The sequence below is a fragment of the Astatotilapia calliptera genome, chromosome 23 (genome assembly GCF_964374335.1).
Source record: "Astatotilapia calliptera chromosome 23, fAstCal68.1, whole genome shotgun sequence".
Classification (NCBI taxonomy): domain Eukaryota; kingdom Metazoa; phylum Chordata; class Actinopteri; order Cichliformes; family Cichlidae; genus Astatotilapia; species Astatotilapia calliptera.
This window is the reverse complement of record NC_137443.1, coordinates 16464320-16479731: the sequence shown is the minus strand read 5'-3', so window position 1 is coordinate 16479731 and position 15412 is coordinate 16464320. Positions and strand designations below refer to the sequence as shown.

Here is a 15412-nt window from a genome sequence, read left to right as displayed (position 1 = left end):
TCAGTGACTTTCTTCAACTCCAGTGTAGAGACAGACTAGTTTCCCCTCAAGAGAGTCGCCAACCCTGCTTGGTGAATTTGTCGTCCTCCCTGCTTGGCATAGCAATAGCTCTCTGGGTTGACAGTTGCATTCAAAGGTAGTAAAGTGAGCATAGCAGTGACCAGACTTAGACACGTAATTGACTGTAGGCTTGTCTAGCATTATTTCTCTGGAAGAAGAAATGTTAGGTCTTATTACTTCATTTTAGTAAGGTATTTTTAACTAAGCAGCTATAAAAAAAATACTGTCAAAAGATTCACTGCCAATCATTTATTTAACAAATGAATTCAACTGACCAATGGCCGGTCTGACCAGTCTTTCTGGCATTTCCTTTATAAGAAGAATCTGTCCAACAACACATATTTGTCCAGGCTTCTCAAGTAGTTTAACACGACCATTTTAAGATCTCAGTGCACATTGGCCTCATACATAGGGATGCTCTCCCAGTTTCCCAGCTTTTGCTGTAGTAGAGTCTATTTATTTTCTGTTGATAAAGCTTAACTTTTTCTAAGTTTTCTTCCTTGCCTGAGCCACAGGGACTATCATTGCATGGAATAATTTCCTCCAAAACAAAGAAGAAATCTGAAATGGAGTGTTCTTTAATCCAACAGCCTTCACATATAAACCTTTGCTTGAATTCTACACTAATACACGGCTTTCAATAAATGAAAAGCCAAATACTTAAGTCAATACTGTGATAACTGTGTCCTCTGTGTACAAGTTCGTTGTTATGATTCTCAATCAAGTTTTAAATTGTACACACATGAACAAGCATTCAGTCCCACCCTGTTAACTCCCACAATCAGCCGTAAGTAGGTAATGAAATGCCCTGCATGAATATTGATATTCATGTGGATGTTCTTGTCCTTCCAGTCTTTTTGTGGAAGTAAAAAAAGAAAAAAATGTGTGATTAAAGGGAAATTTAATTGTGAGTCAAGGTTGGAGGTATTATTTACTGGCCTTCATTCAGCTGGAGTGGTGATGTGTCACAGCAGCAGTTAATGTTTAGAGAGCCACTGCCTTTAGAAAGAATAAAACAGAAAAGGTTGACAACATTGTGTCAATGGCAGTGGCGGGGATGATTGGACACCAGAACACTTTCCCCTTGACAGACCTTGATAAAAGGGAAACTCTAATTAAATGCAATGTGACAGAAGAACACAGTGACATCAGGCAGGCACAGAGGATATGGACAGTTGAGATAAGCCTCCAGTTGATTGACTGTTGCATTCTGTTTCCTTCCGCTACCCACTTTAGTCTCGACAATTTCTGCAACAGCAGCTGTGTTGTTCTTTCAATTATGAGCAACGCCAGAAAGCAGTCAACCCAGGTGACAAGCCACATGTTAGTGGTGAACTGTGACAAAAGCTTGAATTGTGCAATTAGCCATAATAACACCCTCACCTCGTCCAGCCCCCATCTAAGCGCTAAACTATACTTAGTAGAATTTACACTTGTACTTGAGAATTCTTATTAGTGTCAGCCTTGAAACTTTTTTTCATACCTGGCAAGGTGATTTAAATATACGTACAAAAAACTGAATGACTTGTACATGTTCCTTTGTGTAAACAGGTTCCTGAGATATACAGAATTTTAATGGTCTTTAACTATGTGCTTCTAGTTATCATTTAAGTTACATTTTGAGTGAATAGGGTGCTAGCTGCCTTATTCAAATGGTGTACGTCAACAATATTAAGGCTCTATATTAAGGCTCTATGGCTTAAGGACAGATTTTATTTTAAGTTTTAAGTGTTTTAAAGTGTTTTAAGTTCTGGCTTGTGTTATGTGCTATCTGAAAGTTTTTTAAATGATAATAGCAGTGGTGTGCAGTTATTGTTTTACATTAGTTGTAGAATTATGAATTATGGACTATATAATTTTTATTTAAAAAAACATACTTGTAAATTATCCAAGAATAATCATATATGCAATTGTTCTTTTTCCTATTTTTTCACCATACCTAATATAAATATCCAAATACAACCATTTTTCATCTTGTTTTCTTAGCATATCTTATCACAACTGTATCTGTGTTACAGTATAATCACCTCTGTTGATGAGCTAAGCATGTTTTTGGACATAAATCGCATGTAGAATATGTTTGCACTATATTTCTACATTGCAAAGTGTTTGGAGCTGGAAATCTTTTCTGGAACATAAACTGCCATTTCAGCTTGAACACCGATGGAAGACGGAGGTAAAAGTTAGTTTTTCACTAAAAAATATCTAAATTCATATTAGTTTCATGGCTGAAGCTAATGACAACTGTCAGATATGGGTATATGTTTTGCTAAATACAATATTGTGCTTGGGGCCCTGATGATATGAGACTGTTATTGTAGATAATTGCACATTTCTAGCTTTGACACAGTTCACTACCACTAACATGAGACTTGTCACCTGGTTTTATTGCTTTCCGTGTTATTTGCTATTGAAAGAGAAGCAGCTGCTGTTACAATAATTGTAGAACATTGGTTAGTGGAAGGAAACCACTTGAGGAAAATTGTAAATAAGTTTGATTTAGTACCCTAATAAAGACAAGTCAAACATTATTATTCAACACCTGCAACCACATTGTAGTTTTAATGAGCTTAATAAAATGAGCTATGGTTTAAATACGCTTTTTTTTTCTTTTCTTTTTTGTTTTAGTAATCCAATATACACTCATCAAAAACTTTATTAGGTCCACCTGTTCAATGGCTTGTTTATGCAAATATCTAATCAGCCAATGGCAGCAACTAACTACTTTTAGGCATGTACACATGGTCAAAATGACCTACTGAAGTTCAAACCACGCATCAGGAAGAAAAGTGTTTTAAATTACTTTACATGTGACATCTTTGTTGGTGCCAGTCTGTGCGCTTCAGAACTTGCTCAACTGCTTGTGTTAGTCGTCATGATGGTAGGATCAGAATTTGAAGTAAATAGCAGGAAAACATGGACCAATCATCGTATGAATGGTTCAAGCTTACGGTGGTGGTATGATGATTTATGGGATATTTATGGGTAGTAGTGTTTTTTATACACATTACCAAAGCTGGTGTTTTGCATAAAACATATCCTGTATTGATGTATTATTTGTTCCACTAATGTGAGTGCATTGGGGTCATAAAAACTGCGTGTTTGGCACAGGTATACTTTTTTTTTTTTAACTTAATTGTAGCAACTCTGAGAGGATTAATGACATTTGTTTTATTCTATACACTTTCATGTCCCAGTGACCATTTAAAGTGCACTTATTGCACTTTGCACATTTATTTAGTTGAGAGCCCAGTCTTGTTAGACAAAAAATATCTGCCTGGCATGTTACCAAAATGACTTCTGAGTGGCGAGACTTCCCTCTGAAGACTTTGCTGTCTCTCCTCTTAGTCTTTCCACCAATTAATTTTCTCTTCTCACTATGGTTTTATTCCCATTATTCTTTCCTCTTCTTTGTTAGAGGCAGTTGCTGAGTTGTATTCGTGGCGGAAACTGCCCTGGACCCAACGTCAGCTCACTGCAGTTGCCTGGAGATGTGGGTTTCTTTGCCAACCAATTGGCCGTGCCTACCATGGAGTTTGCCTTTGAACAGACTAGAGCAGAAGAGGTATGTCTAAACCAAAAGACCCAATTATTTTATTTCCATTTTTCTTGTGACGCTCATTGCTTTGATTTTATGCCATGCTACGTTGTCCCTTGAGATCAGAGGAACTACCATAATACAAGGCACGGTCACACCTTGTCTTTTAGTTTCTGATAGTAAAAATTTCCTCATTAGAAGCAAAACTTGTCTTTGAGAAGGTACATTTACCTTTAACTTACGACAGACACAAACTACTTAAAGTGCATGCTTTAATGTTTTAGCGTGTGAAACAAAGTCTGTATGAATATATACCAGTTGTGTGACTGAAGTAATTACTTCATCCCAGCCTTAGTTTCACATAAATAATCTAATATATACAATATGCACTGAGACAATAATGGAAAGTATTAAACCAAAAGGAGAAGAGTATTGTTTCAGTTTGTGTGAATTTTCTTTTAAAGAAAATCTAGTAAGGACCCCATCTGTCAAACTCTGTTAAATTGGAGTGGCAGTCAGAGGGAGATCTACCACAGGGCAGTTCATATATACAAAGACAAAAAAGTGGACTGGATCTAAAATTAACGACTTTATTACATTACACGATTTACATTTTAAGACATTTTTCCAGCTATGTCACATGACCATATGTGGTACACTGTGATAACAACCATATGCAGCCCATATAGTGTCACTGCCAATATGAAGAACGTTTTCAAACTTAAGCAGAGTGCAGTATAGCTTGTCTCTTTTGTAAGGAACAAATGCACATCATAGTGCTCACAAATTATGCATGCCCCCATTTATTTCCATTAAAAATGCAGTATTGATGTTTGTTGCACAGCCTTGGGGTGGAAACACAGTGATTTAGCCTCAGCTTATCGGCCCACTCAAATTTGGAACTTCTGGCTAGGACGGCAACTTTGAGCTTAATTAGTGCGAGAGATCTTCATGATGTTTATCTGCCCTCAAGGTGCCTTTACAACCTGAAAATAATAGGTGGTGGAGAGTGAAATCTGCATCACTGGGTTTGTTTAGGAAAGACAAAACCTAAATTAAATTAAAAACTATCTGTAAACAAACCTGACTCTGTTAGGGAACACCCTATATCCATATATTAGTAACGGCTTAATAGCATTTGGATTGAACTCCAGCATTTAAAATCGGAGGGCAATAAAATTTCCTCTACTGCTTTATATCTTAACCGGGTCTCTGGGGAAGCTGAGACAGACAGAAGAACCTACACAGCTTCCATTTATAGTTAATTTCTCCACTTGTAGAAATGCTCAACATGTTTTAGAAACTGAATTTTCTCAAGACAGTTCCGAATTACTTTCAGATTGACTGTTCAGTCTGGAGAAGGAGAAAGACTATTCAGCAGCTAAGCTGCAAGTTTTATGGCAGACCATGGTTGATAGAGTCAGTGAGGAGTCAGTGAGCTTTTGGGGAAATAAGAGACTAATTAATAGTCAACTATTCACTAACTACAAATTTTTAAAAAACAACTGTATGTTATTTTTAGATTCAAGTATGTGTTTATCCCAGGTATATGTTCAAAAAGAAGAGAAACTGCTACTAACATTAGCACTAAATATGATTATAGCCAAATATTCTGTCCAATTAGAGTTAATATTTAGCTACTGTGTTGCTTTCCTGGGCTGCTTTGCAAGTAAATAAGATTCATTAGTGTTAATGGTGTTAGTGTTTTATTGATTGTTTAAATCTGGCTTTCGTATAAACCAGTGTCTGTATTGCCTGTGTTTTGTGTCATGTGTAAGCTGTGTGCAGGCAGGATAGGAGGAATGATGGACCCAAAATTGTAGACTCAAAACAAAGATTTATTACTAAATGACAAAAACAGGAAACTGGCTAAACTGGAAATACATAAACTAAACTGGCAGGCAGATGGACAGAACACACATCCTGGGATGGGATGTATTAAAGTATTCATATAAGGACATGGACATGGATTATATAAGAAAATGCAAAACTAATGTACATTTAATGGCATGCAATCATTTATACAGATCTTTTAAAAAAAGATAGTTGCTGTGGGGGGCTTTCCCTAACTTAAACATAATGCTTCCACCCTGCAGCACCCATTTGAAACACACTCGTTTTACCATATTCACTTTTTTTGCAGATGTCGGCATATTGAACAGTAACACGATTACAAAAAGTGGGAAACAGTACAACTTCTGCAAGCAACAAATGCTTAATGCACCTACATGTATTTTCAAGACATGCTGATTTAATATGCGGGATTTATATTTCCTTCTAATGGCCAATTTCTGCTTTCACAGCGTGACCACATCTTTAATAGTGTTCTCCCACGAGTAATTTTAAATAAATTCCTGTTCGTATGGGACAGTTTAGCTTCCACACCCTCACACTGAAATGAATGGATATGTATTTTCTGAGTAGTGCAAGCTGGAATAACAAGAGTTATATAATATTTGTTACAGAGATCTCATATGAAAAGCGATTTTCCTGCCACAGTAAAGTTTTGCAGGCTCTAACCGCCTATATTTCTCTGTAACCTTACTGTCGTTGCGCATATTTCCAACTCCCAAGCAGTTAAAACACCTGTGGAGTTCACCCTAAATACAAGCACAAACAGGAGTCATTTAGATCTACTTCTAAGAACAAAGATGTATCCAAAATGTGTCACTCTGAGATGATAATACAAAATGAAATTTGTTGTTTACATTATAAATAACACGTCTAACTGTGAAGGTAAAGGTCAAATATTCAGTAGGACAAAAGTACAGTTCAGTACAAGAAAGTACAAAAGTAACACTGTTTATTATTTATATTCCATTGCATCTTCATTTTGCTGCTCAAAGGGCTTTTGATATCTGCAGGCATCCTTCATCAATTCAGTTCTACCTATATAACAGCAGTTGCCGTGCGCTTTACATCGTAAGATAAAGACGTCACTGTATTATATAGAGAAACTCTGAGAAAGAAGAAAAAAAACTTTTGACTGGAAAAAAATCTGAAACGGCCTCAGGGAGGGCGGCTAAATACTGCAACTGTTTGGAGTGAGGGGAAGCAAAGAGGAGAAACAAGAGCATAAAGATACGACAGTCAACATCAACAAAAATAGCAAGCTCTAAACCAGCTGTTATTACCGAGAGTTTGTAGGAAAAAGACCTGGAAACATTTATAGGGAGAGGAGACAATATGGAGAGTAAAGGAGGGGACACCATTAGACTTGGAAACAGAAGTTCACTATGTATCAGCACTTGGGAACAGTGAGTTAAAAGCTGCTTTGTCAGTTTGGATTTTTCTCCTCAACAACAGTTTTGACAATCGAGGCCCAAAATGCCACAAAAAAAACAAACCTTAGTGCACAGGAAATGTTTATCTCAAATTACCCTCGGTTATTTTTAACAATTGTAAATGTCATCTCTTTTTATTCTGTCAAACACTGTGTTAGTCATATCTCTTATTTTTCTCCCACACACTGAACACAGATTGTGTTCTGCTCTTAGGCTTTCCCACCATTACATATTATCAGTGTTGTCATGGTGAATGGCCCTGATTTTGAAGAGGTGGGAGTGAAGCTGTGATACGACCTGACTTTCACATTCTCTTCAGTCAGTTGTATTTAGAGCTAGCATTTCAACAAAGGTGGGGAGTTGCAGTAAGCATAAAAAACAAGCAGCTAAAAATATTAACTGATTACAAGGGGTTTAGTACATTTGGTATTAAAAGGTCAACAAAATATTTTTCAGGGATGCCCTGAATATAGCTCGAGTGAAAATGAGCAATTGTGTGTTTTCCATTTGTTTGGCCTAAAAATGTAAACATGTAACACAGGCCATACATTCAACCACAAACTTATAAGCTGTGTTTGGGGGGAAAAGTTAGGTTTTGTTTTGCTGTTTGGCTTCACTAGAGCTAATAAAGTACAGGGTTCACCGAATGATTCAATAGCCAATTTTCAATAGTGGAAAGGACCTAATTGTCATCGAAATGACAAATTTGATCTTAGCACTGGTTTCATGTCTGTTGGTACTGTACCATACCATGCCATAATCTCATCGTGCCCTTCTGATAACTGCAACAATCCCCGTGCAAGGTTTAGGAAAACATGTGATTGAGCATCAAGCCCATCTGCCAACCGTCCAAATTCAGTGGAAAACCAGTTACATGCAAGTTCCTCATTGTTCATTTTGGCATCACCTCACTGCTAATGGCGGTGGACAGGTCTTGGCACAGGCATGCTTTCTCTGAAAGGAACACAACCTCATTCTTGCCCTAGCTGAGCTTTTAGCTGGTGCATTGACATCCCATCTGAGACTTTTGTCATGCAGTCAGTGATGCATGTCTCGACCCACATCAAGAGGGAAAGGGCAAGAATAGCGCATTGTCATGAACATGAAAGTAGCTGGAAGGTAAAATTCATTTCATATGCAATATAAAATGCTATATATGCAAGCTGCTTTTGTGCTGAAGTTTGTTATTTTCAAACCCTCTTTGATGACTAGAATTAATATTCAGTCTCATCACTGGCAATACAGTTACAATTATGTGTGTGATATGAATCAATGACATACCACAGGTAGGAGAAAAAAAGACATATGTACGCATAACAACTGTAATACTTCATGTTTCTTCTTTTTGAAAGATTATTAAGGCAAAGATTGTTATTAATTTATGATAAGTACATTAAATTGTGTTGATCCAAGTAGATGGTGTACTGTGTAGCTATTTGCTGATCCATGAAACCAAACAAAACTGTAAAACAAGAACAATAAAAAGGCAAAGAATTAATATCTATATATCTGCTTTTTCTGTGCAGATTTTGCAATTAAAATATAGTGATTATTATTTGCCCACATTAGGCTCCGAACAGAAAAAGAAAATAATAAACACACAGAAAAGTGAGTGCCTATGTATGTGTGAGACAGAGAATGTTTGTGTTTTCCAGCTAAAAGCTTTAGAACAGTGAACCGAGTTGGGCGACGATTACAAAGTATACAGGTGTGCATACTGATCCCATGTAGGCAATAAATCAAAGCAGGTACATATGGCTCCAACTGCGTGGGTGCATTTCTGAGAAACCTCTGCTTGGTTTCCAACTTTGTTCAATATTCCGAACAGGTCACTATACTGTGTGTGATCCACTGTGTTTGTAATTGCATTCATTCATCCTCATATGCTGAGCAAACAGAGTTCTGTGCTGGCAATGTGTTGGGGAAACAACCAGATGTTGTGCACCATTGCTGTGGTGTTCATGACAAAAGTGTGGCTCGCTGAACATTTGTTTTCTCATTTAACATCTGTTTTTCTTTCACTCTATGGTAGTTTTCATCTCTTTGCACTCACAGTGCTCCCTAAAACTTCCTTTTGTTATTCACCGCCTGCAATATTTTTACAATGTTTTTTAAAAAACATTTGCATGTTTTGTTTTGTTTTGTTTTGAAGTCTGAGTAGATTTAAACCTGTTTTATGTACAAAAACAGAGAAACATGTTCTGCTGTGAGAGAATGACGTGACTAAAGTTATTGAGATGAGCTATATAACACATTGTTTGAATAATTCATTGTTATGTAATGTAATACGCTCAAAAATCTCCTTCAGCATATTTTTCTTCACTGCCATGTGCAGAAATCTGGATGTAAAATACCATCCTGTTCGGGGCTACGCGTGGGAGTCATCTTTGACATGTGTCATCAGGCAGTTGCCTTGGCTTTGGGGACCTGGAAGAGAACTCAGACAGGCCACTGAGGTGTGAGAGGAATATCTGACATCCCCTCATCTCTGCAGATCATTGGTTCAGGGCTATAGTCAGGTTCAGGTGGGGAGAGCAAGAATTAATAGAGTCAGAAGGATCTTCATCTTGACTTTGGCATGTACTCTGTTTAGACCGGAGGCCATTACTGCAACTTTGTGCAGACAATTAGAGTCCTCCAAAAATGTAGGACAAGGGCTGCAGCATCTTCTGCCCTCCCACAATTTGTGACAGGAGTGGACTTGTGATAAACAGCAGTGCTGCCTAAATGATTTTTAGAGAGAGAGTTTTTGCAAAAACACTGGTATCAGGAAATCTATCTTCTGTAACAACCACAAATTATGCTTCTCTGGCTTCATCCTTAATTTATTTTCCCACTGCACCAGGAACAGCTATAATTATCTCATTGTACATTTTAACCTATGTGCGAGTACACACTTTATTGTTCAAATCCTGTAATACAAATCTTTTATTATGTTCAGGAAAGCAGCTGAAAATAATTGCTTTCATCATTTGACTCCTTCCCATTTTGACTCTGAAAATGAGCTCTTAGTGGTAAAAAGCAAACACAGTTAATCAGCCTCTGTTGTATTGGCTTTGTTTTCTTTCACCTGCTTATTGTGCTTGTAGGTTTCCTGTCTGTTGGCGTAGTTGCAAAGGCAGTTTTTAATTGGACAGTTAGCCTTTGATGTCCTGTAATATCCTGCATTGTAAATGTAGCATCTTTGCTAGAAGAAGAGCGAGAGTAAGAGCACACAATCCAAACAAAACAAAAGACATTTTCCAGAATAGACCTTCGTTCTGGAGATAAAACACCACATGATCTAGATACATTAAAAAAAACCTAAATGAAATTCCAGTCTGGAAAGTAGGATGTGTATACATTAACACTAATTAGCTCTCATTTTTGCATCAGAAAACTCTTTTCTTTCACTATATACTGTAGTGGATTAAATAAGTAAAGCTGACTAGCGGTATCTCAAAAAAGTATTAACAACCAGTGGTTTCTACTCAAGCATTATATGCCATCATGGAACTTTATCGAACTTGACAGCAACAGCAAATCTTCACAAAGCTGCCAGAAAAGCCTGCATTTTATTTGATGTCCTCTCAGTAAAAACGGATTGACGCGGGGAAAAAAGTTTTTTGGAAAACACTGAGTGAACTGCTATAATGTAACTTACTTACATTACTTACTTTTATTAACATTGCTCACTCATTGTCATTCCCGATTAACACGTTAGTTGCAATAGTTGCACAAACTCGTAGATCTACAAATATATATATTTGACTAGGGCTCCAAATGTATGTATTCTGATAGTATGCACATAGAATATATAGTAGTTTATTCATTATCAGGTAGAAGTTTCAGCTGCAACATTTCACAATTATTCTGTGTGAGCCATTGCTTGCAAGGAGCTTTTATTATCATAGTGTGATTAAGTTTTACCAAAGTATTTTGTCAGGAAAGCAAATAAGATACAGACTGTATTGCATACACATCAGTAAACATGTCATTTAATGCTTATTTGACCAGATGCTTTGAAGTTTGCTCCAGTTTCATAACACCAGTTCTCCAGGAGCTCATTGAGGTTTGATTTATCATTGGTTCCAGCAGGAGAAATACCATTTTATTACAGCAATCTACAGTGGCATTTGGTCCTTTTCAAATGGTATTCCTCATCCTGTACGTGTTGGTTGTAAAACACAGTAAGTGAAGTCTTGTTAAGTGGCAGTAGTACCTGTCAGTGCCTCCAACCTTCTTGGAAGTCTAAAGCTGATGGGGAATGATAGAAGGATATTACATCTGCATCCAGCTCTCCCCTGCACAGCTGTCAGGCCCAAACTCCCCTTGGTGCTTCAAGTGGTGATGATGCCAGGCAACAGTCATGCAAGCTAAAGCACACTAACACACACCAGTGTGCGTGTGTCTGTTCAAATCTCCATCTGACACATCTTACATGAAGTAATTTTATTTGCAGCTTTGAAGATGGGAGTTACTGGTGGTGAGAGGACACGAATGAAGTCTGTAGGGTAGACATGAGAGACAGTGAGAGTGAGGAGAAGGAACAAGTTGGGGAAATGACATTGCAATTGTGATTTGTCAATAAACCCTTACCGTACTACATTTTAATATTGACCAAATTTACATATATTTCTTGCAGAGTCTCTAGAGTCTTCTATGCTAACTTTAGTGCACAGTACAAAAGAAAAAGGACTCTACCAAGAGCCTCCAAAAAATTGTGTAGAAGACTTTAAAGTTGGGCAAAACTTTTGCAGTTAAACTTAAAAATAAATAAAAAATATGACAGTGGCACAGTTCCTCACAGCAAGAAGGTCCTGGGTTCAAACCCACCATCTGGGTGCGTTTCTGTGTGGCTTTTGTGTGTTCTCCCCATGTCTGTGGTTCCTTTCCAGGGGTGTCAGCTTTCTACCATAGACTATAGACAGGCAGTTAGTAGGTTTATGTTAATTAGTGATTCTAAAGATGTGAATGGCATCTGTCTCTCTGTGTTAGCCCTGTCATAGACTGGCAACCTGTCCAGGGTGTTACCTGCCTCTCATCCTATAGTTTATCCAGTTGAAGCCCCATGATCCTGTGATGGACATTTAAAAAAATATTCAGTTGTCCTCTGTGCACAGTTGTCAGTAAACATTGAGTAGAGTTATCATTTAGCAAAACACTTGATAACACCTCAAGTACACAGCAGGATGCTTGTAAATCCGTTAGACAGTTGTTTGGTTTTCAGGCAGTGCACAGTACAGGGAGTGCAGAATTATTAGGCAAGTTGAATTTTGAGGAATAATTTTATTATTGAACAACAACCATGTTCTCAATGAACCCAAAAAACTCATTAATATCAAAGCTGAATGTTTTTGGAAGTAGTTTTTAGTTTTAGCTATTTTAGGGGGATATCTGTGTGTGCAGGTGACTATTACTGTGCATAATTATTAGGCAACTTAACAAAAAACAAATATATACCCATTTCAATTATTTATTTTTACCAGTGAAACCAATATAACATCTCCACATTCACAAATATACATTTCTGACATTCAAAAACAAAACAAAAACAAATCAGCGACCAATATAGCCACCTTTCTTTGCAAGGACACTCAAAAGCCTGCCATCCATGGATTCTGTCAGTGTTTTGATCTGTTCACCATCAACATTGCGTGCAGCAGCAACCACAGCCTCCCAGACACTGTTCAGAGAGGTGTACTGTTTTCCTTCCTTGTAAATCTGACATTTGATGATGGACCACAGGTTCTCAATGGGGTTCAGATCAGGTGAACAAGGAGGCCATGTCATTAGTTTTTCTTCTTTTATACCCTTTCTTGCCAGCCACGCTGTGGAGTACTTGGACGCGTGTGATGGAGCATTGTCCTGCATGAAAATCATGTTTTTCTTGAAGGATGCAGACTTCTTCCTGTGCCACTGCTTGAAGAAGGTGTCTTCCAGAAACTGGCAGTAGGACTGGGAGTTGAGCTTGACTCCATCCTCAACCTGAAAAGGCCCCACAAGCTCATCTTTGATGATACCAGCCCAAACCAGTACTCCACCTCCACCTTGCTGGCGTCTGAGTCGGACTGGAGCTCTCTGCCCTTTACCAATCCAGCCACGGGCCCGTCCATCTGGCCCATCAAGACTCACTCTCATTTCATCAGTCCATAAAACCTTAGAAAAATCAGTCTTGAGATATTTCTTGGCCCAGTCTTGACGTTTCAGCTTGTGTGTCTTGTTCAGTGGTGGTCGTCTTTCAGCCTTTCTTACCTTGGCCATGTCTCTGAGTATTGCACACCTTGTGCTTTTGGGCACTCCAGTGATGTTGCAGCTCTGAAATATGGCCAAACTGGTGGCAAGTGGCATCTTGGCAGCTGCACGCTTGACTTTTCTCAGTTCATTGGCAGTTATTTTGCGCCTTGGTTTTTCCACACGCTTCTTGCGACCCTGTTGACTATTTTGAATGAAACGCTTGATTGTTCGATGATCACGCTTCAGAAGCTTTGCAATTTTGAGACTGCTGCATCCCTCTGCAAGATATCTCACTATTTTTGACTTTTCTGAGCCTGTCAAGTCCTTCTTTTGACCCATTTTGCCAAAGGAAAGGACGTTGCCTAATAATTATGCACACCTGATATTGGGTGTTGATGTCATTAGACCACACCCCTTCTCATTACAGAGATGCACATCACCTAATATGCTTAATTGGTAGTAGGCTTTCAAGCCTATACAGCTTGGAGTAAGACAACATGCATGAAGAGGATGATGTGGACACAATACTCATTTGCCTAATAATTCTGCACTCCCTGTATCTAACTACACCTCCCAGAATGGGTTTAAAATTGGATGCTGCCTACCAGTGTTGGTCAAGTTACTTGAAAATAGTAATTAGTTACTAATTGCTGATTACTTCTCCAAGAAAGTAATCCAGTTACTTTACTGATTACTTATTTTCAAAAGTAATTTATTACTTAGTTAACTTTTTAAAACATCATACACGACCTGAATATGTAATAAAGCAAAAGACCTTTCAGTCCAATTCATTTTTTCTGCATAATTCATCATATAAATTAAAATTGTAATCAAATAAAAAAGTCTCTTTTTAAAACTTGTTTTATTCTTTTAACTTTATGCACATTGCATCGAGCAAAAATTAAATTATATGCAACAGCCTCTAACTGGAAGAAATTTGTTAAACATTTAAACCTTTTCTGCCTTTTCCAGCACATAAAATAAAATAATTTAAACGCTGCGTGGTCGTACTCTCTCCCGTACTCCATGTTATCCATTGTTGATCTACACACGTCTGTTGCTGCCACAGACTCGTACGTTACTGACATGAGACGCTCTCACAAACAAAATCACAGTTTGGTAACGCAGCGTGCTTACGAGATAGTAACAGTAATCAAAATTTTTTTTTTTTTTTTTTGGACTAGCAATCTTTACTCGTTACTTGCAAAAAATAATCAGATTACAGTAAAGTGACAGAGTGAATGGGTTAAATGCATAGAGGAATTTCCCACAGGGATCAATAAAGTATACATTATTATTATAACTGAATAGAGACTTACTGGTTTAACGCCAAACTTCCTACTCTGCAGTGCTTCAAACCCTGGGGCCCAGTAATGGTTTTGATTGTTTGTTTTGTCACCTTCGCCCTACATGTCTTCCACTCCACAGGTTTCTTTACAACCGCTGGTCGTAACTAGAAACCGCTATTGCATTAGCCTAATTTTTAACTTTCCTCCTACATACTGTTGTAAATGGACTACTGGTTATACTCCCACTGGAACATTAAAATTTTAATGCTTTAAATATTTTTTATCTCCATATCTGTGTATTAGGAGTAAACTAAATTCTGCGTAAGCAGGCAATAAAACACACTGTTGTAGTAGCTGACTCAGCAGGGCTGATTTATGAGAGGCTGTTTGCTCCAGTTACAATTACTGAGGAAGATCATCAGCTTTTTTCTGTAGGCCGAGCATTTTTATTTAGTTCTGCAAATACAGACTGTCCAGAAAACTGAAACCAATCTTTTCATGATACAGCAGTCTGTTTATGGAAGAGATTATTTATCGATATTTGGCTTTAATGGCCTCTATATCACTTAAAAGTGGAGACTGAAACATGAAAAGCTATTTTTTAAACCATCACTTGCCTTGGTCAAGTGTTTTAAAAGTTCCTATGAAGTTGTACAACTGTGCAGAGCATGAAAGTTTGGTGTAATATCAAAGATGGGGTCAGAATATTGGGATTTTTTTCTTTCAACCTAGGACTTGTTTGGATACTGGATGTTCAGCGGTTTGTTTTGATATTGCACCGTCAGTGATGTTCAGCAGAGGGATGAACAGGTCTGTGTACAAAATAACTGATTGATCTGTGGAATGTGCTTCTGCATGATTTAGCCATATATGCCTAAATCATGGGGGAGGTGAGGCTGGTATCAAACTGGAATGTGCATCAGTGGAACAGCACTTCCTGATGCACTGCTGTACAGTGCATTCGAAACTGATACATATTTTTTATACTGCACTAAATAGTGTCCTTAGAGATTTCTGAAAGCAGC

General features: G+C 37.8%; 1 protein-coding gene across 1 annotated transcript in view; it reads left to right on the top strand.

Annotated features, from left to right (window-relative positions):
* naaladl2 (N-acetylated alpha-linked acidic dipeptidase like 2) overlaps window positions 1-15412 on the top strand; it is a 480620-nt gene that overhangs the window by 347933 nt on the left and 117275 nt on the right. The window contains exon 14 of the mRNA XM_080297617.1: window positions 3479-3625. Within this exon, the coding sequence (XP_080153743.1) occupies window positions 3479-3625 (147 nt within the window). The remainder of the gene's footprint in view (window positions 1-3478; window positions 3626-15412) is intronic.